We start from the raw sequence: 26,771 nt of genomic DNA, 5'->3' as shown, positions 1-26,771 counted from the left end.
GTGCCATTGGTTTAGGTGAAACTGCTATATGTAACCAATGAAATCGCTCCGTTTTCGCGCCCTGCGTCGACTATAAACAGCGCCAGTGTGGCTTTTTGGTTACTGACTGAGCAGTTTGTGACAGCCAGTTTTCTACCATGTCTGGACGCGGCAAGCAGGGCGGCAAGGCTCGCGCCAAGGCCAAGACCCGCTCGTCCCGGGCCGGCCTGCAGTTCCCCGTGGGCCGCGTGCACCGGCTGCTCCGCAAGGGCAACTACTCGGAGCGGGTGGGCGCCGGCGCCCCGGTCTACCTGGCGGCCGTGCTGGAGTACCTGACGGCCGAGATCCTGGAGCTGGCTGGCAACGCGGCCCGCGACAACAAGAAGACGCGCATCATCCCGCGCCACCTGCAGCTGGCCATCCGCAACGACGAGGAGCTCAACAAGCTGCTGGGCCGCGTCACCATCGCGCAGGGCGGCGTCCTGCCCAACATCCAGGCGGTGCTGCTGCCCAAGAAGACCGAGAGCCACCACAAGGCCAAGGGGAAATAAGTCATTTGACCCAAGCCACTTAAAACAGTCAGACCAAAGGCTCTTTTCAGAGCCACCCACAAAAACACTGGGAGGAGCTGTTGTGCTTAAAATGGTCGTTGGTCCTGTAATCACTCCTAGATGGACACGTACAAACGTAAGCGAACCCGGTCCTAGTTTAATTACCTATTTGGTAAGACTGGGCGTGAGTTGCTACTTGCTACCCATTTGTGCTAAAACTAGGGCGAAGTTTCATTACAGATAAAGGGACTCGTGACTGACAGCCAGTCAGGAATTTAACATTAAATCATGTGTTGGTCCCTATGTAACACTACATGGGGAATACCAATGGTGTTTGCTAGTAAGATTGTTACACGTTGCCTTTGCATTTACAGGACGACTTGCAACTGTTAAATAGACGTGCTTAAAAAAAAAAACCACTTAGGTCAGTGCAATTTTATTTTTTTCAACTTAGTTTCACTTTACATAAGGAAATTCTAAGTATCTTAGGCAAGTATTTCATGGGTTGTTGAGTCTTAGAAGGTACATGGCAAAAACAAGCCCATTGTGGAGACAGGCTTTAAAGGCGTCCAAGGTGAGAGATTCGAGTTCTGAAACATCCTGGAGTACATAAACCATAATACAAAATTAAAGGAAAAAAATCAGTCTCTGCTGCCAAAGGACTTGGAAACTTATGCCGAAGATAAACTTATGCCGAAGATACCCAGATTCAGTGCTTTCATATTTATCCTGATTTAATGGGAAGAGCAACTCTAGAAAGAAAAGTTTTAAATAACGATGTACTAAATCTATCACTAGAATTGTATTTTATCTGAATACTACTTGAAGTATATATTGGTGGGAGTTACAATTTAAAGTCATTTAGGGTGCTGGAGAAATGGCCTAGAGGTTAAGAAGAATTGTGATCTTGCAAGAGGAGCAGTTTAGTTCCCAGGATCTGACATCCAGCCAGGGGGAGTGAGGAGGAGGGGGAGAGGGGGAGTGGGGTGGGGTGGGGTGCTTCACACATCCTGTTCTGTCATTGAGGCATACACCAAGACACCAAATTGACACTTGAATACAAAAAGACAAGGGGCAGAGAGGAGCTAGAATTGAAGACCTTATTTTCTATTCATCTCATAGGTTGAGTATCGACTGCCTGTGATGTCCTCTTCCAAACTCCAGTTACATGGAATGAGCAAAAGACATCGTTCCTGCACACGTGGAACGTGAGGACTAGTAGAAGACCCCAGGAAAAAAGTTAGACATTCTATTGGATCTCCCAGCCTGCCTTGGGATTCTGTGCTCACAGGATCTTCTTCCTGTTAGACGGTGTTCAAATGACAAGTTGAAACTCAGAGGAATAAGAAACCCCAGCTCTTCCACTTTCTCTTGTTAATTTTCTTTTATGAGACTCGGCCTTCTTCAGAGAAAGCAGAGCTGTGAGCATACCTCCAGAACACCTACAGAGAAGTGCCAACATTTGGGCTCAGGCCAGCTCCATCTTTCCCCTGGATTACTGACATAGCCATGTGCTTGCCTCCAGCGCTCACTCTGGCTCTCAACAAACTCAGTGTTCATCAGGGTCGTCTGTGTTGTTTTTTCCACTGAAAACCTGAGTGGAGACGATGAGCTCTTACTGTGCCTTTCCAGTGATGGGATCTCCTCACTGCTGTCTCGTGCAACCCTAAGATTCTTCATGATTTGTCTCCTACCTTTCTGACTTTGGGTCATCACCCCTGCACACATACACACTTGCAAGTGTGTATTCACTCTCGTGCATGTTTGTGCACACACACACACACACACACACACACACACACACCTGACACACACCTAGGAAGTGTTCTTTCCGTTCCTGGTATCGCCCATTGTCCCATCCACCAGTTCTCTATCTGCACAGCCCTCACCTCCCCGGAACACAACCGCCTCTTTATTTAAAAAGGAGGAATGGAGGGGGTGGCCTAGGCAGATGGCTCAAGGTTTCAGAGCATTTGGGCTTTCAGAGAACCTGGGTTCAGTCCTCACACCCACATTATAGCTCACAACTATTTCAGTTCCTGGAGATCTGATGCTTTATTCTGGCTTCGGGAAGCACCAGGGATACATATTGTACATATGTACTTACATACATGCAGGCAAAACATTCAGACACATAAAGCTAAATAAACGAAAAAGTTAAAAATTATTTTTTTAAAGTCAGAGTTCTTTAGGCTCTGAATTGCACCTACAAATATGCAAATTATTTTATAAAGCTTTTGGGGCAAACTGTTTGTCATTTAGCTGGTCTGATAGTCAGGCCTGCAATGCCAGGGCTCAGGAGGCTGAGACAGGATGACTGTGAATCTGAGGCCTGTTAAATAGTGTTTTAAATTTTAGTGTAAATGCAAATTAAAAAAAAAAAAGCCACGTGTTGAAGATTACTTTAACAACTAGCTTGCAAATGTGCATCCTTACACATAGGAGTAAAGTGTGTTTGAAGAAAGAGTTGGCTTTATTTGCACAAAGTTCCAGCCCAGTCCCACTCTCCGCTGCTCATGCAAATGAGGGCCACAGCTCTGCAACGTGGAAAGCTTTCATTACTGATCATTTGGTGGGTAAATTTGATTGGACCTCACAGATCGTTGCTCAGGTCCAGGCTGTGTAACTGGGCCTTGCTGAAGCTGCTTATGCTGGCAGTTGAAACAGGAAAATTCATAGGCAAGAGTTCCAGTTCAAATGTGACCCTTTCAGGAGCACTGGACACACACATGTCTACTGTCAATCAACCATCAGCCACCAGGATACACATTGGTTGTATCTGATGGCATTCTTAGACTTTGGGTTGGTGGAAGCAAGTGGTCTGCTATGTTAAGGCCGAAAATGGTTTTCATTCATTAATCACAAGATGTTAGTTTGGACACAAAGGTGGTCAACCACAGTTAGGGGCTTATAACTAGGCAGAGGTGAGACAGCCAGCCTATGGCCCTATAACATTCCAACCTGTCTGTTAGCCCTGGGCCCTAACTGCATATCACCTAGTTCTAGTCCATCAGTCCTTCCAGGACTTCTCTTGACAGATCCTAACTCAGAAGTTAAGGGGAAAATGTTTCAGGAGATTTTTTTTTTTTTTAAAAAGCATTTTCATTATACTTGTACTGTACAGAGTATTGTACATAGCAGTCACAGAAGAACGACAAGCCTCAAAGATTTTATTCAAACTGCACAAAAGCATTTGTTTATCTTTGAAAATGTTGGTGAAAGCCAATTAAATTGAAAATATTTTAGAAGAAATGAGATTTGCAATATGATGAAATTTATATAGAGGTAAAGCTTAAATTTAATATGGTCAAAATAGAAATATTAGTACAACACTAAGCATATTAAGTAAAACTGAAATGTAGTCACTTGTAGGTAAGGAAAAGAAGGTAATTCCCAGCACGGCATGCGCCTTAGAAAGTGTGCACTGACCGCCAGAGCACCCTGGCGGCTCCCTGCCGTCTTCTCTCTGGACGGGGTAACCGGTTGTCAGGGGGCCGCTCGGCTTTTCGTATTTTGCACAAGGTCAGCGAATTGACTGTGCGCTCAATTCTTCAAACTGGAAACCGGGAAGAGCTAGGTCCATTACAAAGCACAGACAAGGAAGCAAGAGGCGCCTTTTTTTTTTTTTTTTTTTTTTAAGCCTCCCCCTCCCCCACGGCGGCGGCGGGAGCAACTTCCCGCCTCCTCCCGCAGGTTCTCAGTTCGGTCCGCCGCCCGCCGTATAAAAGGCGGTGCTCGGCAGAGGTGTCAGCGTCTCAGCTCTCAGCTCCCTCTGGTGTGTGAGCATGTCTGGTCGCGGCAAAGGCGGGAAGGGCCTGGGCAAGGGCGGCGCCAAGCGCCACCGCAAAGTCCTGCGCGACAACATCCAGGGCATCACCAAGCCCGCCATCCGCCGCCTGGCCCGGCGCGGCGGCGTCAAGCGCATCTCCGGCCTCATCTACGAGGAGACCCGCGGGGTGCTGAAGGTCTTCCTGGAGAACGTGATCCGCGACGCCGTCACCTACACGGAGCACGCCAAGCGCAAGACCGTCACGGCCATGGACGTGGTCTACGCGCTCAAGCGCCAGGGACGCACGCTCTACGGCTTCGGCGGCTGAGCTGCTCCGCCTCCCGCTTGCCTTTCTCTAACGGCCCTTTTCAGGGCCACCCACTTCATCTTCTAAAGACCTGCAACATTGTTTCTGATGATAGCCAATATTTCCCTGAGGTGGTCGTTCCCGTCTTTCTGACAAAGGTTTTTAGGGTTCTTGAATTTTACAAGCTTTAAACATGTGTTTCTTAGTGACTTTAAACTGCATCCAACTGCTCATGTGGAATGTTTCATAACCTAAGCCTAATGAAAGCAACATAGAAGGACCAGGATTTTCATCTTCCTTGAAAATGGAAACCCAAACTACGACAAAGTCCAACCACCGTTGATAAGGTGAGCCACTAGGTAAAGCCTAAAGTGCCATAACAGCTTGGATAAAACTTGGAGGCAAAATGTTAACTCCATTTATCACTAGAGAGAAGGAAGTCTTAGTGGCCAAGAGCACTAACTGCTCTTGAGCATAGGTGTACCCTTCCTGATAACCCCAGATTCCAGGCTTTCTGCTGCCTTCTGACTCCCGCTTCCCCGAGTACAGATACACTCTTACATAAATTATGAGAAATTAAATCAATTCAAATTTAAATAGTACAGCAAAGGTTAAGATGGCGCAAGATTATGTATGTATGTATGTATGCATGCATGCATGTATTTATGTGTGTATGTATGCATGTATGTATGTATGTATTTTTCAGGTGGGGTCTCACGTACCCCCAGCTGGCCTTGAACTCATTTTTTAGCCAAAACTGGGCTTGAACTCCTGGGTGACTATCTGATTTCATCCCCGGAGTGTCTTTAATTACAACATACAGCAACACCTCTGTCTCATTTTTCTCACTCCTGCCTCAGGCTTCTTCACTGGTGAAGAAGACAAAGGTCCCGGTTTGGGCAAATTCGAAAGCAGCTAGGCAGTGACCACTGAGTCGGCAGGCAACCAGACCAGGGCACGGCTGTGGCTCAACACAACCTCTGGAACACTCTCACGTTTTATGTGTGGTTTGGTGGCTAAAAGTACATAGATCCAGAATGGATACCACCACTGTGTGGCTGAATTTGGGCACTCCATATACTAAATATATTTAGTATATCATGAATTTAGCATCCAGGTATTTCATATTTAAATACTACTTCACAAACACTATTCATCTCTTGCATCTTTATCACTTCATACATGTTAATGCAATTGCACAACTTTTTATCTATACCAAACACATTTTAGGATCTTGTTTTATCTGTCACATTTGTTTCTCAGTAGGAGAACTAAGTAATTTCATATAGTTCCAGGGAGGCACTTTTCAAGTGCCAGGATACCAAGACCATGAATTTTTCCAAGTATCATCCACCTCTGGAATAGATGTGTGACGATATGGTATTATAAATCCAATTTTAGTTCTGCTCCATTTCAGTGATAAAAAGTTATCAAAAGGTAAAGAACTTGCTTGATTTAATAATGATTTACTAGTTCTCACCGTTGGCAATAATTTTATCCTTGTGAAATGGAACTTAAATATAACATTTAGTAGAAAATCTGCTCACTCTCCTGTGTTGTTTTGTGAACAGGGCTGAAAATATGAATCATTCATTTTCTACAAAGTCATTTTCCTTAAATATTCCTGCTAATACTGGAAGATGTTTGAGAAGATAGTTTGTAAAAACAAGAGATTGTGTCGGCTAAGCAGGCACATGCTGGTACATGTGCCGGCACACGTGCTGGTGCACATGCTGGTGCACGTGCCGGTACACGTGCTGGTACAGCCGCTCTAGCCTCAGTGCATTCAGTCTGAAGTTGTTATTGCTGTGTTGTCTGAGTAAAGACCTGGGCTCTTGTTATGGCATCGGAAATCTAAAGCCAGTCCAGGTGCTGTCCGACAAGTATCTTTATAGCTCTTCTTTCCCCCACTGCCTGGGCTGTGGCCATCAGACCCGAGGCCTTTCTGTTTCAGTCGCAGGTTCCTTGCATTGCAGATCTTGGTTGTGCATGACCCTCAGAGACAGACAGCAAGTCAGGAGTCCTGAAAGAGCAGGGCCTGCCCCTCAGCACCTCCCGGCTTCTGCCCTTCCTCAGGGAACACAACCTACAGTCTGAACTCTTCAGCTCTTCTGTCCTCCTGCTGCCCTGAAGCCCTGATGCCTCTGGAAAAATTAGTGGTCAGATCCAACTTTTGGGGCCTGGGTCTACAGATAATTCTATGGAAAAGAAGACACATTTATTGGTGACAAAACAGAATATGCCTCGTTCATCTATTAGATGAATTGACATCATTTTGCAGAAGGGTAGTGTTGTCTATTAGATGTTGCAGGATCCAACACTATGGATAATCATAATGTTCAAAAGGCTTCTGATACATTAACTGATGCATTGGCTATTATTGTAAAAAAAAACAATAATAATAATACACATAGGAACAAAACTAATCTGGCATTTTTATGTTTCTCTTGTTTGATGAGGACTATAAAATATATTTTATCTTAAAACATCTTTAAAAAATATTTGGTAAACCTTCATATTGATGAGTTTCTACTTGTTAATGATGGGATGTACAGTTCATTTTTAAAAATTTTCCTATACACAATTGTAGTATGAATCTTAAAAAGTTCTTATTAATAAAATCAAACCTGAGGCCAGGTATTGGGGTGAACACTGGAAGATCAGAGAAGTAGAACAAGCCATAGCTACCTCACCTTGCCAGTTCTTCAGCTGATTCTGTTTCCTCAGACTGGAAGCCTCTGAGTCCTTATCCAAATGAATCTCAGCTGAACTGCTGCTCAAAAGCCTGAATGCTCAACCACTATAAGCTTCTAGTTTCTGGTTCTCACGCCTTATATACCTTTCTGCTTTCTGCCATCACTTCCTGGGATTAAAGGCGTGAGTCACCATGCCTGCTGTTTCCAATGTGGCCTTGAACTCTCAGAGATCCAGAGGGATTTCTGCCTCCAGAATGCTAGGATTAAAGTCATGTTTAATATTGGGGCTGTCCTGTTCTCTGACCCCAGATAAGTTTATTAGCATGCACAGTATTTTGGGGAATACAATACCACCACACACAATATATAACAGCAGTCCTCACAATTGCATATGACTATTTCCAAACATAAACAGTGTCTTCTATAAAATGAATAAACAATGTAATGTGTCCTCTGTGCTTATCTGGTAAACATCAAAAATATCTAATATAACTAACATTTCATTGGCTTCTTCTTTCAAAGTGTATTCTTACTGGAAAAATTAATAAAAGGTTATAGTCATATATCCCTAAGACAAATATTAAAACTACAGCTATAAGATTACATATGCCTTTAATCCCAGCACTCGGGAGGCAGAGGGAGGTGGATCTCTGTGAGTTCGAGGCCAGCCTGGGCTACCAAGTGAGTTCCAGGAAAGGCGCAAAGCTACACAGAGAAACCCTGTCTCAGAAAAAAAAAGAAAAAAAAAAGATTACATATGAATTAAATTGTACATATTAATTGTGGCATTTTAATTTAGATATCAAAAATAAAAAATTATTCAATGAAACAACGGAAAATTATCACAAATATATAACAAAACTTTATAGGATATTGAGGAAATAATAAATTTTAAAAAAGAAATGGAAACAAACTCATGGTCAGAAACCACATAATTATTTCAAGTGACTCTAAAAAAGCAACTGATAAATTTCAACATTCCTTCATGATAAACTTCCTGGAGACTTTAGGAATAGACAGAACCTACCTCAAAATAATAAAGGTTATATGCCACACACCTACAGCCAACACACCATTAATGGAGACAAACCGGGAGTATTTCCTCTAAAACCAGGACAGATGAAGGTGACTGTTCTCCCTTCTCTCATTCTCTAGAGTGTTCAAAAGTCTTCTATAGCAACCAGACAAGAGAAAGACACACAAGGGATCATAACGGAGAGAAAAGAAGTCAGACTATCCCTTTACTTAAAAGACCCTTTATCAGGAGAGACACCTGGGCGCGGCTAGCGTCCGCGTTTCCAGTCTTTGAAGATCCGCAAACAAACAACAGATATCATGAACCTGTGCCTTATAAACAATTAAAAGATCTGGTAGAGGCTGCAGGAAAGATATTTGGAGATGTAGAAACAGCTATGCCTCTGGTTCAACAATTAGTATATGAGCAAAGCACTAAAGAATGTCAAAGGGCCATTACCCCGTGGAAAGGAAAGGGATTAGAAGCTTGGCTAAAAGCCTGCCGAGAAATTGGGGGACCGTTAAGTAATGCTGGTCTAGTGAAAAAGGAAGGATATCCAGTATTAGACGGTGAGTTAGACCCTGATGAGGAGGAGGATTTAGAGGAAGCTGCCGCTGAATATGAGGAAGAGAGACATGGGCGGCAGCGACCTCCTCCTTATAATGTTTCTGCTGGGGTGAATGTGGAACCAACGGCGCCTTCGGGACCACATCCACCCTCGGCAACACCTTCGTATCTGCAAACAGGTGGAGGTTGTCGTTTTATCAGGAGAGACACTGCAGCCGCCGCCATGACCAGCAGCATGTGAAGTTGCCGGTAAGCCACCAGCCACGTGGCAAGGTATAGATTTATGGAAATGGTTAATTTAAGATAAAAGAACAGTTAGCAAGAAGCCTGCCACGGCCATACAGTTTGTAAGCAATATACGTCTCTGTGTTTACTTGGTTGGGTCTGAGTGGCTGTGGGACTGGCGGGTGACAAGGATTTGTCCTGACTGTGGGCAAAGCAGGAAAACTCTAGCTACAGACCCTGTGGAATCTAGTAGAAACCTCATGCACTTAATATAGATAGATGTAATAAAGTTGCAGTATACAAAAAAACAATAAAAAAAAAAAACCAGTAGTTTTCATGTTACAGACAGTTGACTCTCTCAGAAACTGATTAGGAAAAAACATTCCATTCAAAATTAAGTGTTCAGGAATATATCTAACCAAAATAATCCAAAGGCCTCTGCAACAAGAACTTTAAGATATTGAAAATGGAAAAGCACAATGAAGTTTCTAGTGTTGTGCCATCTTGTCCTGACTTCATTTTCTGTGTGTGTAGACATGTCTCAACTCTCTACCCCAACAATAATGGCCTTGTGTGTCTTGGGAATACATTTGCATTGTCGATGACCCTGACCATTTTCCAGATGTATTAACCAACATAACTAATGTACGTACAAACTAAAAATAAACTAAAATAACCGATAAAATATAAATCAGAATTATCGTGTTGCATCTGAAAGAACTTCTATGTCTGGCAAACAGATATGAGGCTGCTCTCACCCTTACCTAAGATAGATGTAATTGTAGTCTGTTGTGCTTAAAAACCAGTTTCCTTGAGTTTCAGCACCAAGAGACTTTCTTGGGCACTAGTCCACTCTTGGTGGCTGGCCAAAAACAAAGGACTCTAATTTGGCCTTATGTGCATAATGGTGTGTGTGTAACTTTCTCACCTAAAATATAGCAACAGAAGGTACTAGAAAATGAAAAAAATATTCCATGTTCCTGAATAGCAGAAATAACATCGCAAAACATCTGTTGTAGCAAAATTAATGTACAGAATGAATATAATACATATGAAAATGTCCAAGTCACATTTCACAGCTTTAGAAATAAATAATGAAACCATGATGAGACCACAAACAGCCTAAGCAGCATTAGGTGAGCAAGAAAACAATCCTGGAGGTATCACCTGACCTCATACTCTATAGAGCTAGAGTGATAAAGGGAGCCTAGGCTGGCATAAAACTAGACTGGTGGACAGATCAATGAAACAGAATAGAGGATTGGAAATAAAAAGGCACACCTATACCCACCTAATTTCTGACAAAAGGGGGCAAATACACTTTGGAAAAAAAGACTATTCACCAAACGGTGGTAAAACTATTTTTAACTGTACAAGATTAACATTGGATTTGTAACTTTCATCTTGTACAAAAATCAGTTCAAAGTGGATTAAAGATCTGAGACACTTAAACTTTTACAAGAAAGCTTAGAGGATACCCTTCAAGCTACTGCAGAAAGACTTTTTAGATAGAATATAAACAGCACAGGAACCGAGACCAAGTATCAGCAGATGGAACACCATGAAAACAGTTTCTCTACAGCAAAGGCATCAATCAACATCAAACCACCACCTACCAAATGGAATCAAGTCTATGCCCTCTACATTTCAGACCAGAGCCTATATCTAGAATTTACAAAGAACTGCAGGAATTAACACCAGAAAAATGAAACTGCCAATCAGCAAATAAACTAAATAGTCAGTAAAACAAAACAAAACAAAACAAAACAAAACAAAACAAAATACAAACACAACAACAAGAAACACAAATTTAAGGCAAATGGCCAATAACTTTTTAAGTGTTCAATAATCCAAGACATCAGGTATACACAAATCAAAACTACTTGGAGATACTTCAGTCAGGATGCACATCATAAATGTTGGTGAGGGTGTGGAAGAAACTCCAATTCACTGTTCACATAAAAACAGCCACTGTAGAAATCAGTTTGGAGATTTCTCAAAAACTTAAAAAATATTACAAAGCTGTTTCCTGTCTAAGGGAATACTCAGAGAACTCCATATACACCATAGAGATATTTGTACCCCGATGTTCATTGCTGCTCCATTTCCTATAGCAAAGGCTTAGAATCAACCTAGCTGTCTACCAGAGGGATGGATAATGAAAATTTTGTATATAAATAACTAAGTAAACTTGAGTATTATTCAGCTCTAAAGAAAAATGAAGTTAGAAAACGTGCAGGAAAATAGACGAAATTATAAAGTGTATTAAGCAAGGACACACAATCTCAGAAAGAAAAAACCCCACATGCTTTCTCATACGTGGCATCTAGCAAATAAGTATATGTAAACTAACGTACATATGGGTACAGCATAACATGAAGAAAACTAATGCCAAGTATAAGGGAGAAAAGAATGAATACAGGTATTGGACAAATTTTTCAAAACTTAACTGTTTTCCTAATGGTATTTCTGTCCTGCACTTTTGTTTCTGGAGATGGATTAGGGCATAAAATGCATTAGATATTTAACGTGTGAAACTTTGTTCAGAATGCACACTACTGTATAGCTTGAGTATGGCTCTTGACCGTTTAATTTTGCTATGTGATGCTTTTAATTATCTAAAGTTCATTATAGTTTACAAAAAAACTCAACTCAGAAACTTGCTCCCCAAAAGTGGTATCAGCTTCTGGTCAGTTATGTGTCACGGCATCACAGGAAACGTGGTTTGCAAAGCCAAAGCAACCTCCCTCTAAATAGAAGAGAATCTTCGAACTCAATTCCTACAGGACTGTTTGGTAAGCTTTGAAAAGAGCGCGATCATTTAAACACGAGAGCAAAATTCTAGTCCTCCACCACCACCACTTGACTCCACAGCATTGCTTACCAAGACACAGCTTTGGTAACTGGCATGCAAATGAGGGGCCTAGGCAGGTAGGTTCTGATTGGACCGCTCTACCCGTCTGCTCCTAACCTGTACAGTTCTGACAAGCTTATGTCTATGTGACGTTTCTGAACACCCAACTCCATCAAGAACCGGTCATCAGCTCCTTCAAGACGATGTGGTGGCCCTGAAAAGGGCCGTTAGAGAAAGGCAAGCGGGAGGCGGAGCAGCTCAGCCGCCGAAGCCGTAGAGCGTGCGTCCCTGGCGCTTGAGCGCGTAGACCACGTCCATGGCCGTGACGGTCTTGCGCTTGGCGTGCTCCGTGTAGGTGACGGCGTCGCGGATCACGTTCTCCAGGAAGACCTTCAGCACCCCGCGGGTCTCCTCGTAGATGAGGCCGGAGATGCGCTTGACGCCGCCGCGCCGGGCCAGGCGGCGGATGGCGGGCTTGGTGATGCCCTGGATGTTGTCGCGCAGGACTTTGCGGTGGCGCTTGGCGCCGCCCTTGCCCAGGCCCTTCCCGCCTTTGCCGCGACCGGACATGCTCACACACCAGAGGGAGCTGAGAGCTGAAACGCTGACACCTCTGCCGAGCACCGGCTTTTATACGGCGGGCGGCGGACCGAACTGAGAACCTGCGGGAGGAGGCGGGAAGTTGCTCCCGCCGCCGCCGTGGGGGAGGGGAAGGCTTTAAAAAAAAAAAAAAAAAAAAAAAAGGCGCCTCTTGCTTCCTTGTCTGTGCTTTGTAATGGACCTAGCTCTTCCCCGTTTCCAGTTTGAAGAATTGAGTGCACAGTCAATTCGCTGACCTTGTGCAAAATACGAAAAGCCGAGCGGCCCCCTGACAACCGGTTACCCCGTCCAGAGAGAAGACGGCAGGGAGCCGCCAGGGTGCTCTGGCCGTCAGTGCACACTTTCTAAGGCGCATGCCGTGCTGGGAATTACCTTCTTTTCCTTACCTACATTTCACATAGTTTCCACTAGTTAGAGCTTTTAAATGGCCATGTCTGCTTAATCATTTGGAATTTATGGAAAAATCTTAACCAATTTCACAGAAATTCACGTGTTAAAAAGTTCATATTTCTCAGTTCTCTCACCCACACTGTGACCATGCCCCCAGAAACACAGGTTTAGGTTACCCCAAATTCCATAAAATGTTTCTTGAATATAGCACATTTTTTCATAGTAACTGAACCAAGAAAATCATAACTCAAAGCGTTTAAAAAATATATTCATGTTTACATGAGGTCATTGTCACTTCCAAAGTAAACTCCTTTTCCCCAAATTCTGAAAGGTCGTCCATAAATCCAGAAATGGGCTCAACCTGAACGATAGGACTCCTGGCAGTTAGATAACAGCCAGCATTCCTCAGGAACTTGCCAAACTGGTTCCCATCTGCCAAAAGGAGTCATTTTCCCTACCTCTGGCATAAGAGACCTATGGTACCCAGGGCTGTGCATCAAAGCCCATGCTGGCCGCCAGGCTCCCTCAGTATCCGAAGGACGAGGTGTACAAAGTCCACACGAGCATCAGCCCTGCTCATCTCCTCCTCTACCCTAAACTCCCTGCAGCTCAGGGACCTCTCTCTGCCCTGCCACTCATCTCTCTCTGTCTCTCTCTGTCTCTCTGTCTCTCTCTCTGTCTCTCCCTCTCCCTCTCCCTCTCCCTCTCTCTCTCATTCTCTCACTCTCTGTGCTCTATTTTCTATCATGGGTACCTCGGTTTCTCCACTGTTCTTTCCTGTTCTCCTAGCCCCGGCCATGTTCAGTCTACACATCGTTCCCTGTGCTCTGGACTCTTCCCAAAGCCTCTGGTGGTTCTTTCTCATCTGTAGTAAAATCTTAATCATGTCATGGAGAGGTCAGTGGCTTCTTTACCGCGCCCCCTCACATACAGTCGTCAGATCCTTGCAAGATGGGAACAGCTTGTCCCAGGCCTTACATGTTAGCAGACAGCATTCTTGGCCCTTTGATGGATGGGAAATTTTATTAAGTTGATATATTTCAGAAGGTTATTCCATATATTAGTCATAGGATGTTAGGGCCAACACAGTTTTGGGCAAGGAATGGCTCTTGAGGAAAAAACAGCCCCAAACAAACGGTAATTAGTCTCTGGCTCTGCAACACTCCAGTGTCTCCACATGGCTGACGTTCTAACCATCCAGTCTTTGCAGACACAATTCTCTTCTGGAGTTCTTGTTCACAAAATGTTAAGGCATTTAATAAATATTACATTTTCCTCCAAAGGCTTCTGAAACCTCTACTATACTCACTAGTGCCAGCTGTGAGTGTTCTGGATGAATATAAACTTAGCATAACTAGATGGTGTGGTTCTGTGTGTTCTTGGGGGTTAGAGCCAAAGGCTTGTGCACAGGTCTCTGTCTTTAATCGTTAGCTACAGCCCCAATGTTTTTTAAATCTATTTTTTTATGCTTAGAATGTATTTTCAGTGTAAATGACTGAGTCTGATTAATCAACTGGCCACTTGTCCTGAGTTATTGATTTCTTTATAATAGACAATATTATTGTTGGGATCAGAATGGCTCTGACCCCTCTAAGATTGCCCCCACTGTTGGGGAGAAAATACTGTTATGGGGCATGGAGACCGAGTTGTCAGAATCAGAAGGAGAGGACTCGGAGGGAGGAGAGATTAAAGCAAGAAATTAAGGAGTTAAAGAAAAAATTAAAACAATGTAGAGTGAAACCAAAAGACAGTTCAGGCAAAGAGGATGCTGTCGGCATTCAGTTGTCTGCACCACCTCTACCTCCGGCCTATGAGGAGGATTGGAAATGGCCAAATGTAAAGGAGTATCGAGGAGTAGCCTTCCAAAAATCAGGTGCCCGTGCATTCCCGGTCATACACAGATGATCCTGCTATCCCTGGTCAGAGAATCAGAGAGCATGTTGCCCTCACCTTCAAGGAAATGAGGCAGTTGAAGGAAGCTGTATCCAGCTAGGGTGCCGTGGCTCCTTTTACTTTATCTTTGGTAGAACCTTACCAGGCAGCTAACCTAACACCCAGCGACTGGCAGCAGCTATGCCGTGCCGTTTTGTCTGGAGTTGATTACCTACTATGGAGAGGAGAGTATCAGGAAAAGTGTCTGCAAATTGCTCGTTTAAATGCACAAGCCGGGTTTCCCGAGAGGAATTTAGACATGCTGACCGGCTCAGGAGGGTACGCTGCCTTGTTTATGATCCTGGGGTGTATGCTCAAAGAGCTACTGCCGCAATCCAGTCTGGGAAAGCATTGCCTAATAAAGCAGCAGGTGATCAACTGTCTCAAGTAGTTCAGGGCCCATCTGAGGTTTATCACGATTTTGTTTCACACTTATTACAATTAGCTGGAAAGTTGTTCGGGGATGCTGATCAAGCCATGCCAATAGTAAAACAGTTGGCTTTTGAAAATGCCAATAAATACTATAAGGAAGCCTTAAGATCTCACAGAAGTAAGACTCTGAATGATTATATCAGGATCTGTAGAGATATAGATGGAAATCACATAACGGGACAGGTGTCAGCTGCAGCCATACGCCGTGGCCTTGGAGGGGCTGCAGGTAACGCAGGACAGCGCAACTGTTTTGGTTGTGGACAAGCAGGACATTTCAAAAGGGACTGTCCTAATAACAGACAACAGACTACTCCTGGCATCTGCCCACGATGCCGGAGAGGGGCTCACTGGAGTAGCGACTGTCGTTCAAAAACAGACATTGAAGGGAGACCCTTATAGCCGGGAAATGGCCAGAGGGGCCCGCTGTGGGGCCCCCCGAAAAGCCCAAGTGTACAGAGCAATGAACCCTTCCAGTATGCCAGGGAGCGGCAGGATTCAGTTCGACCTCAAGGCAATCCCTTCATGTTGAGAACCTGGCCAGAGGAACCCCAGGGAGTGCAGGACTGGACCTCAGTACCAAGGCCAGAGCAGTCCTAACTCCTCAAATGGACCGCAGGCCTCGCCTACAGGAGTTTGTGGGCCCCTAGCACCTAACACCATGGGCCTTATATTGGGCCGCAGCAGTGTAACCTTAAGAGGAGTCACGGTTATTCCAGGAGTCATAGATCAAGATTATCAAGGAGAATTTAAGATCATGACCACCGTTCAAAGAGGAGTTACAGTCATTCCCCAAGGGGAGCGATTGGCTCAATTACTTTTGATTCCTAGGGTATCTACGAATAATCCAATTATTAACCCTGTTAGAGGCACCGGGGTGTTTAGCTCCACAGGTCATGCCGCCTTTTGGGTTGCTTCTTTGCAGGACAAACCCCAATCACAATTAACTACATATGGGAAGGTTTTTAAGGGAATTCTGGATACTGGGGCAGATGTTTCTGTTCTGGCTTACGAACATTGGCCTAAAGCCTGGCCCCTGGAGAGTACTTCATTAAAATTACAAGGAATAGGGTAAGCCACACCTCTTAAAAGTACTAAAATTTTGCATTGGAAAGATGATGATGGCCGTCAAGGGAGTTTTCAGCCTTATGTCTTGCCTGGATTACTCACACACTTATGGGGGAGAGATGTGCTGTTCCAGATGGGAGCAGTATTAACAACTAATCTAGCAAGGAATCCTCCTCCTCCTGTTACTAAAATGATGATGGAAATGAGCTGGGTTCCTGGGTCTGGACGAGGAAGAACCGCTCAGGGCAAGAAAGCAGCTATTGAGGTTGATGATCCAATCGTTGGACCGCCAGGAGATCGAACAAGACTAGGGCATTTTTAGTAGGGGCCATTGTTCCGCGGCCGCAACCCATACCTATTACTTGGCTTAATGATAAACCTGTGTGGGTGGAAACATGGCCCCTGCCAGCCGAAAAATTTCAGGCCACTAATCAGTTGGTGGAAGAACAACTCTTGGCTGGACATATTGTCCCTTCAATTTCACCCTGGAATACCCCTATTTTTGTTATTAAGAAAAAATCTGGACAATGGAGATTGTTACAGGATCTTAGAGCAGTGAATGCTACTATGTAACCCATGGGTGCATTACAACCTGGTTTACCTAGTCCTGTGGCTATACCTAAGGACTGGCACCTTATGGTGATAGATTTGAAGGGTTGTTTTTTTACTATTCCATTACATCCTAAGGATTGTCAAAGATTTGCCTTTAGTGTGCCTTCTATTAATTTAAGAGCTCCCGCTCAGAGATATCATTGGATGGTTTTGCCTCATGGAAGGAATGGCCAATAGTCCCACTACATGTCAAATGTATGTTTCAGAAGCACTCCTGCCATTAAGAAAGGAGTTTCCTTCATTGTATATTATCCATTATATGGATGGTATATTGCTAGCTGCCTCCCAAGAAGAGCAACTCTTAAGGGCCTATGCACGGTTGCAAGAATGTTTAAAGGTAGCAGGCTTACTTATAGCCCCAGAGAAGATTCAGTTAATGTCCCCTTATCGATATTTAGGCCATGTTATTAACCAGGAAGGCATTAAGCCTATAAAATTACAATCGAGCATACAACATTTAAAAACATTGAATGATTGGCAAAAATTTTTGGGAGATATAAATTGCATTAGTCTTTTCTATCCATACCCAGAAAAGCGTTAAAGCCCTTATATGATTTATTACAAGGAAACTCAGATCCCAATTCTTTGCCACAAATCACTCTGGAAGCCAAAAGGGCCCTTCAACTAGTAGAAGAAGCCCTGGAAAATGCTAATTCACGGTGCATTAATTATGATTTGCCATTTTCCTTTGTAGTTTTTCCTTCTCAGTTTAGTCCTACAGGAGTTTTTTTTTTTCGGCAAGAGGCCTCCCTCTTTTGGGTTCATGGGTCGGCTTCACCAAATCGAACACTTACTCTATATTATGATTTAATTTTACAACTATTATGGAAAGCCAAGCTTATGAGTATTAGGATATTTGGTAAAGAACCGGATGTAATTATTCTTCCATATAATAATCAACAGACACAATATTTACAGATTACACATGATATGTGGTGCTTGTTTCTTAGCACCACTGCTAGTCATATTGATTGCCATTATCCTGCCAGGAAATTCATGGATGTTTTTCTAAATCACCCTGTTATTTTTCCTAAAGTTGTTAAGAATAAGCCCATCAAAGAGGCTTGATTAGTGTTTACAAATGCCTCTAATAATGGCTATGCTGTGGTTGTCTCAGGTCAACAAATTTCTCGGCAACCTGTGTTACATTCTTCTACTCAGCAGGCCGAGATTATTGCCTTAATAATGGCCCTTCAACAGTTTCCCAACGAAGATCTTAATATTTATACTGATAGTATTTATGCAAGTCAAATAGTAGGTCCCCTTGAGACTTCTTCTTATGTTGCCTCTATTTCTAGGATTCATGAATGGTTACTACAATTACAATCCCTATTGTGGGCTCGCAAGCATTTTGTGTTTGTGGCTCACATATGTGGCCATACAGGCTTGCCTGGCCCCTTAGCTCAAGGAAATGCCTTAGCTGATTCCTTAACCTGAGCTATTATGACTGCCACTGTATATGATCAAGCCTTGCAATTGCATCAAAAATATCATTTAAATGCACAATCCTTACAGTTCCATACTAAATGTTCTTGTCAAGAAGCTCAAAAAAATTACATCCACCTGCCCCACCTGCGCCCCCTTTTTAAATTCTCCATGAATCCTCAAGGTCTCCGTCCCAATGATATTTGGCAGATGGATGTTACACATGTGCCCTCTTTTGGTGTGCTTAAGGAGCTATCTTTGCTTCCTTACATCGAGGATAACGGCCAAAAGATGTACAAAACCACTGTATTCAAGCTTTCACTCACCTTGGAGTTCCCAGACAAGTAAAAACAGATAATGGCCCAGCTTATACCAGCAGAGGGTTTGCACAATTTTGTACTGCCTGGTCTATTCATCATGTTACTGGCATTCCTTATAATCCTCAAGGCCAAGCTATAGTTGAACGAGCACATGCTACTATCAAGCAGTATTTAATTAAAATAAAAGTGGGGAGATTGTGGGGCCAGAATCAGGATCAAATGTAAAACTATCAACTGTTTTATACATTTTAAATTTTGTAATGGTTAATAAACAGGGCCTTACTGCCATGACCCGACATTTTCAGGGCTGGCCTATGGTACAGGTGCGGGTTAGGTGAAAAGATCTGTCTACAGGTATTTGGAAAGACCCTGCCTCTATTCTGGCGTGGGTAAGGGGAGCGGTGTGCGTTTATCCTCCAGATGCTGAGTCACCAGTGTGGGTTCTGGAGAGGTGTGTTCGTCCTGTGGAAATGTCTATGGTTGATGGAAATGCTACTTCTGATGTATCAAGTGAAGCCAGAGACGGTGTATTAGAGTCTGGTAAAAAAAAAAAAAAATCCCCCAGTGCTGATGCCTGTGGTGATACATAGCCCTATCTTCCTTCTGTTTATGCTAGTGGTTGGACTATGGGCCGTCCGTCGGCTCGTATACCTATGGATAAAACTTTAATGATTCTATTCCATCTCATCCTGACTTTTGAGGAGTCTGTTAAAGTCAATTATTCTTCTGGAAAAAATTTTAGCATTTCGTCCTTTCCCTGTTTATTATACTGGGGCGGGAGGGGGTGCTTTATTAAAATTGTTCTGTTCAGAATTGCAGCCTTAGCAGTTGCTGGCTTGATGATGAAGAATTCCTGCTGCCATTCCGATGCCAATGGAAGCATCTTCCCAGTTTCCTGTCCAATTGCATAGAATAAGGAGAGGTTTTGGAATCACTGCTGCTGTTGTTACTGCCATTGCTTTTATGCTTGCCTTACTGAGGTAGAGGAGATTCAAAGTAATGGAAATGATGTTAGAAAGGATTTGTTAATAACAGATTTGTTTAGGAGACATTAAGTCACACAAGGTCGATTTTAGCTAAGGGAACCCTGCCTCCAAATACCCCAAAGATAAGTAGTGCACTAACCAGGGACAGTAGAGGAGCAAAATTTAGGATGCTGGGAGGTAACTTTATTCACCAGGGTTGACTGGCCCTTAGGCCCCATTTCCAAAACAGAAGAGACAAAGGTGATTACAACCACCCTTAGAGGCTCATTCCCATATCAAAGAGCAGGCCTCAGGCAGTCAACTCAAGAGGGCCATGCAGGGTCACAACCACTGGTAAGTCCTCTCCTGCCATGAAGCACCCACGATCCCCTTCACTTCTTGAGAAAAGCAATCTTCTGCCAGGTGAGTAAGAGGACCCCAGGTAACATCTGTTTTGTAAAGAACACTTAAAATAATTCTCTCGCAATATTTTTGCTCTGTAAATCTCCCACCTGCCTAACAGGCCAGAAATGTAGACTTGCCTTTGTTTAAATCGTTCAAAGTGTAACCTGGGGCTGGGACCCAAAGAGATTTAAGAATGACAGTGTATGTGGAATACAGAAGCTCAAGGTGCGTACAAGTTAGTGAAATCTTCTATTCAAGACCAGATCCTCATTGAGAACTAGCCAGAACTGGACAAACACTTTCATTAAAGAGCTTTTACCCTTTGTTAATCTCCAAGTGTGCAGAGTGCTTCTTCACATTACTCCTGTGACAGTCCACTCCCAAGCACAGTAGATCAGAGCAGAGAGAAAGCTTCATTGCTCAGCTAGCTGCCATGTGGGCTGTGTGGCTTAATCTGGGCCTTTGTGCTAATGTGTGTGGCCGCAGCTTTCCTGGGCTCATTACTGGGGAAGCTAAGATTTCTTGTCCAGTTCTTGGTCTCATTAATAAAACAATTTTAAACAGACGTAGGATGAAGCTCTAGGGTAACTGTGTTAAACTTTCATGTGACATCAAGTCTTCTATAACAAATATTCAGAGATTCAGGGAAAAGGTCTTTTTTCTTCTTCTGAATTGTGAGTAAAAGGCAGTTGTATAATAATAGAATTAGACAACAAAGGTGTGGTGTGAACTAACGGGAAACCCCAGCCAGGACTTTCTGTGCACAATCTTTTCTGCTTCTCAGTATGGACTTCCCTTTCCCCAGGTCTAAGACCGGACTTCTCGGAGGTCAGGGTCTTATGATCTCCTATCAACAAACTGGTCTTCCTGGTCAATTATTATCCACAAAGGGATTGGGACCAGTATTTCTGGTTTTACGTTTATATGGTAGAGGGACAGTCTTGTTTCTGTCTTACCTGAGGTGTTCTCACCTCTATGGCTCGCCTTAGGGTAGAAAAGGATCAGAAGACCCCCTGGGTGGGGGCAGGAGGTTAACAATAGACCGCTTCTAAAACTCCAGTTCCTTCAGGTCCTCAGGAAGTGAAAGTGCCACCATTTGCTGAATTCCAAGATGTCTGAAAACCAAATACACCATCTCTTTCATTCCTTTGAGATTAGATCTATTCCTTTTGTGGACAGACGAGAATTGTGTTGAGCACATCCACTACTCCACACTGAGAACAGTTCTGAGAGGTGTCTCCCCCTTATTGCCCATTCTGTTCCTTAGGGGTTGGCTGCCCACTAAATTTTCTCTTCTGTAGATTGACTGACACTGTTATCAGCTAGGCATGTGTATTCGTCAGGGTTTTCTAGCGAAACACTTACAGACTACATATATTTGTAAGCCATTCTCATAAATCCTATTCCATATGAAAGAGCTTTCAGGCTGTGGTCCAGCTGGCCCAACAATGGCTGCCCAATAATGGAAAGTCCAAGGACCCAGTAGTTGTTCAGTCAATGAGGCTGGATATCTCAGCTGGTCTTCAGTATATACCTGAGTCCTGAAAAGTAGACTCCAATGACAGTGAAGGAATGGACTTGCTATCCAGAGTGAGGGCAAGCTTGCTTTTTCCATGCTCTATACAGGCTGCCAACAGAAGGTGTGGCCAAGATTAAAGGGGGATATTTCTGTCTGAAAAGATCTGGATTAAAGGTGTATATTCTCACCTCAAAGATTTGGTTTAGAAGTGGGTCTAAAGAATGTTCTCACAGGTGTGCCCAGCTATTTGGACTTTAGTTAGTTCAACATGTAGTCAAATAGCCATCACAGCATGCAAAAACTCTCCCATCCTGAGCACTTCGAGCCCAGATTGAGAGAAAGTCATACCTGGAAGGGAGCCAGAGACACCGAGGACAGTGAAATGTAGATTGAATTGACACAGAACATTTAAATGTTTACATCCAGTGGGCTGCAGCTATCTCTGGTGAAATAAGAGTCACATAGCCCACATTTCTGAAGAGGTCTCATTTAGAAGATACAAATGAGTACCCAACAGTCTGGGGCCCTCAGACTTGCCTTTGATTACCTAAAAGATTGCTTTTTAGGCCAAGGGATAAAAATTGCTTGTGCAGAGGTTAGAGCCTGGACCAGGGCTGGAGAGATGTGTGGGAGCCTAAGATCACTCAGGTTTGGTGATAGCCTCTGGTCACGAGGAACTGAGTCAGGCTGCACTAACCACAAAGAATTGCTTGGCCCTAGCCTGTCCCTTCTGCTCCATTTGCAGAAACAATATCCCTGGGAAATAAAAACAACCTACCTTACTCCCAATTAAACCACACACACACACACACACACACACACACACACACACACACACACGAAAAAAAAAAAGCTGTAACTTCGCGGAAGCTACCCATGTATACATACATGTGTGTATACACACCTGTTCCCCAGTCTCTCTAAATGCAATCAACCTCCTTCTCCCAGAAAAGCTGAGGACCCCTGTTCCAATAAAGCCATCTCAGCCTGTTGAGATGGAGTGTACCCGCCGCTCTGCTTCATTTTTTCTACACATGGCAGTTCATAACTGTCGTAGCTAAGTCCTGGGGGATCTGATGGTATTTTCTGGCCTGTTTGGGCAAGCATGCATGTGGTACACAGACAAGTGAAGCCAAAATACCCATCCACCTAAAAGTAAAATAATAAAAAGAAGTAATTCAAAAAAGGCCATAGCCTGCCATCTTCCAACATTTTGACTTCTTGTCAACAAAGCCTTTTCTTTTTAGTTTTTCTGCCTCTTCGATTATTGAGTCCCTTGGGCTGCAGTAACCAAGCCTTGGGAAGTAATAGTGGCTCACCTCCTGTGCCCTATCATATTTCCCCATCACCTCCCCTCTTAATATATGCAGCACATAAACTCTTTATAATACATATTAGTATTTTCTAGTTTTGTTAAATAGCAAAAAAGTTTTCCAGGGTTCTTGGAGATGTTCAATTTTCTTTTTCTTTCTTTCTTTTTTCCATTTCCCTAATAACAAAGGTGTCTGTTTTTCATTAGCCCTTTCTGTCACTACTAAATTTGTGTAATGCAATGAGATGACTCAGGATGGGAGCTGCTAACCAGAAAAACAGCCAAACATAGTCTGGGTTGTTGACCGAACCGAAAGCAGCCACCTCTTATATTCTGTGGTGATATAATATTCTGAAAATATCAATTACATTCTAAGAGTCTGGAATGTTGGCTGTGCCTCACAGCCAACCAGAAGTCACTTTTAAGAGTGTTAGCGTCTCTTGCTTGTTCTGTTCGGTTAACCTACATTTAAGGGAACAATGTATCATTCAACCTTGCCTTGGATTTCCCATGCAGTCAGCTTTTACCGCCTGAACTAGTGCGGAGCAGCACTCTTAAGGTATGTCCCTTCCATGGATCTTTTGCTGAAAGCTGCAAATACAAAGGTGAAAGCTACTTTCTAAAATCTACTACACAAGTTGAAAATGACAGTTATGGATATTAGTTTATCTGTTATGATCAGTTGTAGCCAGTGACTTAATCCTTATAAAACTGCTAAAGATTTCTGTAAAGCAGTGGTTCTCAACCTTCCTAACACTGTGATCCTTTAATACAGTTCTTTATGTTGAGGTGACATCAACCAGCCATAATATTAGTCCATTGCTACTTCATACGTGTAATGTTGTTACTGTTGGTAACTGTAATGTAAGTAGCTGATATGCAGGCTGTCTGATATGCGACCCCCAGGAGCTTGCACCCCACAGGTTGAGAACGAATGCTCTAGAGGCCATGTGATGCTTTCTGAGCTGTTCAATAAATACAGAGCGAAGCCCTTTGTTAGAGACAGGAACCATTCACATAGCTCAAAATGATAAGTTTTAAATCCCAGGTTGCTGGATATCCGCCACTGCCAATTTCATAAGCCAATCAAGCAGAATTAATAAATCCAGCCTTAATGAACAGAGCAAAGCAATCCTGGGTGACCCCTGGAAAGGCAGGGGAAGAGTCACATGGCAAATATGGCTACCATGCCTCAGGTAACCTGTAGGTATGGTCTTGAGAAGCCCCCGGGAGGGACTGGCTTTTAGTAGGCTTTGAGGGGGTGAGGGTCTGGAACAGGAGGGTAGCTCTAGGGAAGGGGCTGCTGTTTGGCAGGCTTTGAGGGGGCAGGTTTGGGGAGAGAGAGAGGGGAGGGGAATTGAGGTGGAGCTTTCCATCAGAACACATACAACAGACAGACACACAGAGACAGAAGACGCAGGGAGAGATTGACAAGACAGCCTTCACTTAGGCACAGTTTCAAACTCATACTCATTCACACAGACAGACATGAAGACAGACAGACACATGACACAGGGAGCATGAAGTAGACAGAGAATGCAAATCTGGACTTGCTCTTGGACAACTCCAAGGGGAAATGCTTTTATTTCTTTCCTTAATGTGACACCAGTGCATTCCCAGTGACTCAGAATTATCACTAATGTGTTTAATCCGAAGGGTATTCTACTTAGTTTCTTCTCCAAGTTTAGTAATTCCAGCCTCAATGAAGGGGCAGGGGGGGCAGTAGGATGAGCTGCAGCGGACATTAGCAGGCCCCCAGACCTTAACAGGACTGACTCCATGATGGAGGTACCGTTCAGGATGTAACACTCAGCTGGTAGATGGCACCACCTGCCAAGATGAAAACAAGGACCTATTCCCTCAATGTCCCTAGTTCTGGGAAAGTCTCTAAATATATTTTCCTTGTTTTTTGGCTTCTGTAGTTCTGCTTCTGGCTAACCGAAACAAGCCCAGCCTGTATATATTTTTGTGACTAAAAGCTCACCCTGAGGAAGGCTCGGTGCTAGAGTGGGATCCTGAACACCCGGCGTGATTGCCAGCTAGCTAATAAAGACTTTCTGTTGGCTTGACCTGCGTCAGGATAATCTTCTCTGGTGGGTATGCCACAACAGAGCTTTCTAAATTGTGGTCATATATCTTATTTAGGACTTTTAATAATCTGCTAAACTCAGAGACCCTCTCTGTCTAAAGGCTATGAATGTAAGGATTTCCCCGTTCTGTGGGCAGGCCTGGTCTGCCGCGATGTTGATAAGGGACCTCTTTGCCTGATACCCATCTCAGTACATCTCTCTTCCCAGCCTGGAGAGAATTTTTAATGTTTAGAACAGTGACCTGAATCCTTTATGATGAGAGTGTAACAAAACTCCAGCACTTTCCCTCCATTGCCTGAGTCAGCTGAGAAATTATTAAGCCTGAAAAGTTATGACCTCTGAACTTGGTGCTGGGTATTCAGGAGAAATATGAGTGGCTTAGGAATCCACTTGCACATGTTACCTGATGGGAAGTCAATTTTGTCGAACGCTATGTACCTATTTTTGAGGCCGTCTCCCTGTTTCCAGGTGACTTGCCCCAGAACAAAACTCCAATACAGCTGTTGGCATCAGTAGTTACAAGGAAATTTGTGGACACTGTTAAAAATTAGGCCAACAAATCAGGAAAATTAGAAAAACTGAAAAATACTTACAAAACAAAGTCCAAAGGGTGCATCTAAAATGACTTCCAGGGCCTTGGTCGTGACTGGGACTGTGAGGAAATACAAGGCAGACAGACACATGGATAGAAAGCCGAGACTGGATGAACTGGTGTCAGGGCTGCAGAAACCACAGCACCCCCAAGTGCAGCGTTTCTTATATAGAGTTGAACAGGAGGCAGGTTTGTTGCACACAGCTGGACAAGGAAGTGGGATTATTACAGACAAACAAGAAGTCAGTGTTGATGGCATACAGCTTCATCAAGGAGACAGGTTTGACTAATATCTGTAGGAGCAGTCTAGATGGGAGCAGACTTCCGGCCTTGATATTGAGGGAGGGGAGTTAGGCATTTTCAGCACCCACTATCAGCATCCACACACGTACCATGAGAGCAGGTTTTGCCATGCCTCTGAGCCTCATCCTGGTGTGGGGAGCTTTTCCATTCCTTCGTGGCTCTAAGATTCTAGGGTCTGTGACCTGGCCATCCCATGTTAACAATACGAATTCCCTTAGGACTTCATTTATTCCAAGCTTCCTCTGCTCCCTATACACCAAGGAGTTTCCTCGTGAGCCATGGTAGAGTGCTCAGTATTTACTAAGTTTGTTTATTGGTAAATCCTTTATAGCACTAACTTGTTACTCTTAGTTTCTCCCACTTCAATGGAAATACTCTTTTTTTCATACATTTAATATTCCTTACATATATATCGAGGAACTTGGTAAATGCCACTCCAAATTTTGCCTTTTGCAGGACAAACTAAGGGCATTTTGGAATCAAATTCATGGATATGCTTGATCTGATTTTCCATTAAATTACCAAAGACAAGCCACCCAGAAGCAACTGCATCATCCTGAGTAATCTCTGCAAGAACGAAGTCCTGATTAGGGTGTAATTTGTGTTCCACTAGTTTGCCTGTTTCCTTCCTCCACCAAGAAGGAGTATAAAGTTACAGATCTCTCTGAAGATTATTCGTTTTTCTTCGTGTAATAAATGTATACACTTTTCTCTTGTTAATCCATCTCATTGACTTAATCTTGGAACAAAGAGAGTAGGTATCATAAAGCATTATATTGGCAAATTGCCATATGATGTTTGAGTTCACTGAAAAGCTGTCTGAGAGTTGTATCGTCCAACTGGTTG

At 43.5% G+C, this 26,771-nt stretch overlaps 3 protein-coding genes across 3 annotated transcripts; 2 read left to right on the top strand and 1 right to left on the bottom strand.

Annotated features, from left to right (window-relative positions):
* The first annotated feature begins 115 nt into the window (after positions 1 to 115).
* LOC102903954 (histone H2A type 1-B) lies at positions 116 to 578 on the top strand. The gene has a single exon (XM_006988860.4). The coding sequence runs from the start codon at positions 138 to 140 to the stop codon at positions 528 to 530; it is 393 nt and encodes a 130-aa protein (XP_006988922.1). The 5' UTR covers positions 116 to 137; the 3' UTR covers positions 531 to 578.
* Positions 579 to 4,291: 3,713 nt separating this feature from the next.
* On the top strand, positions 4,292 to 4,672 carry LOC102921569 (histone H4). The gene has a single exon (XM_042278739.2). The coding sequence runs from the start codon at positions 4,316 to 4,318 to the stop codon at positions 4,625 to 4,627; it is 312 nt and encodes a 103-aa protein (XP_042134673.2). The 5' UTR covers positions 4,292 to 4,315; the 3' UTR covers positions 4,628 to 4,672.
* A 7,504-nt stretch (positions 4,673 to 12,176) lies between these two features.
* Positions 12,177 to 12,555, bottom strand: LOC102906953 (histone H4). Its single transcript, XM_006988870.4, has one exon. It carries the CDS (start codon positions 12,531 to 12,533, stop codon positions 12,222 to 12,224), a length of 312 nt encoding a protein of 103 aa, XP_006988932.2. The 5' UTR covers positions 12,534 to 12,555; the 3' UTR covers positions 12,177 to 12,221.
* Positions 12,556 to 26,771: the final 14,216 nt, after the last annotated feature.

The sequence above is a fragment of the Peromyscus maniculatus genome, chromosome 5 (assembly GCF_049852395.1).
Source record: "Peromyscus maniculatus bairdii isolate BWxNUB_F1_BW_parent chromosome 5, HU_Pman_BW_mat_3.1, whole genome shotgun sequence".
NCBI classification, from domain to species: Eukaryota; Metazoa; Chordata; class Mammalia; order Rodentia; family Cricetidae; genus Peromyscus; species Peromyscus maniculatus.
This window is presented reverse-complemented; position numbering and strand designations above follow the sequence as displayed.

Coding starts and splice junctions, on each gene's coding strand:
- LOC102903954 (XM_006988860.4), top strand. CDS start 138: ATGTCTGGACGCGGCAAGCAGGGCGGCAAGGCTCGCGCCAAGGCCAAG.
- LOC102921569 (XM_042278739.2), top strand. CDS start 4,316: ATGTCTGGTCGCGGCAAAGGCGGGAAGGGCCTGGGCAAGGGCGGCGCC.
- LOC102906953 (XM_006988870.4), bottom strand. CDS start 12,533: ATGTCCGGTCGCGGCAAAGGCGGGAAGGGCCTGGGCAAGGGCGGCGCC.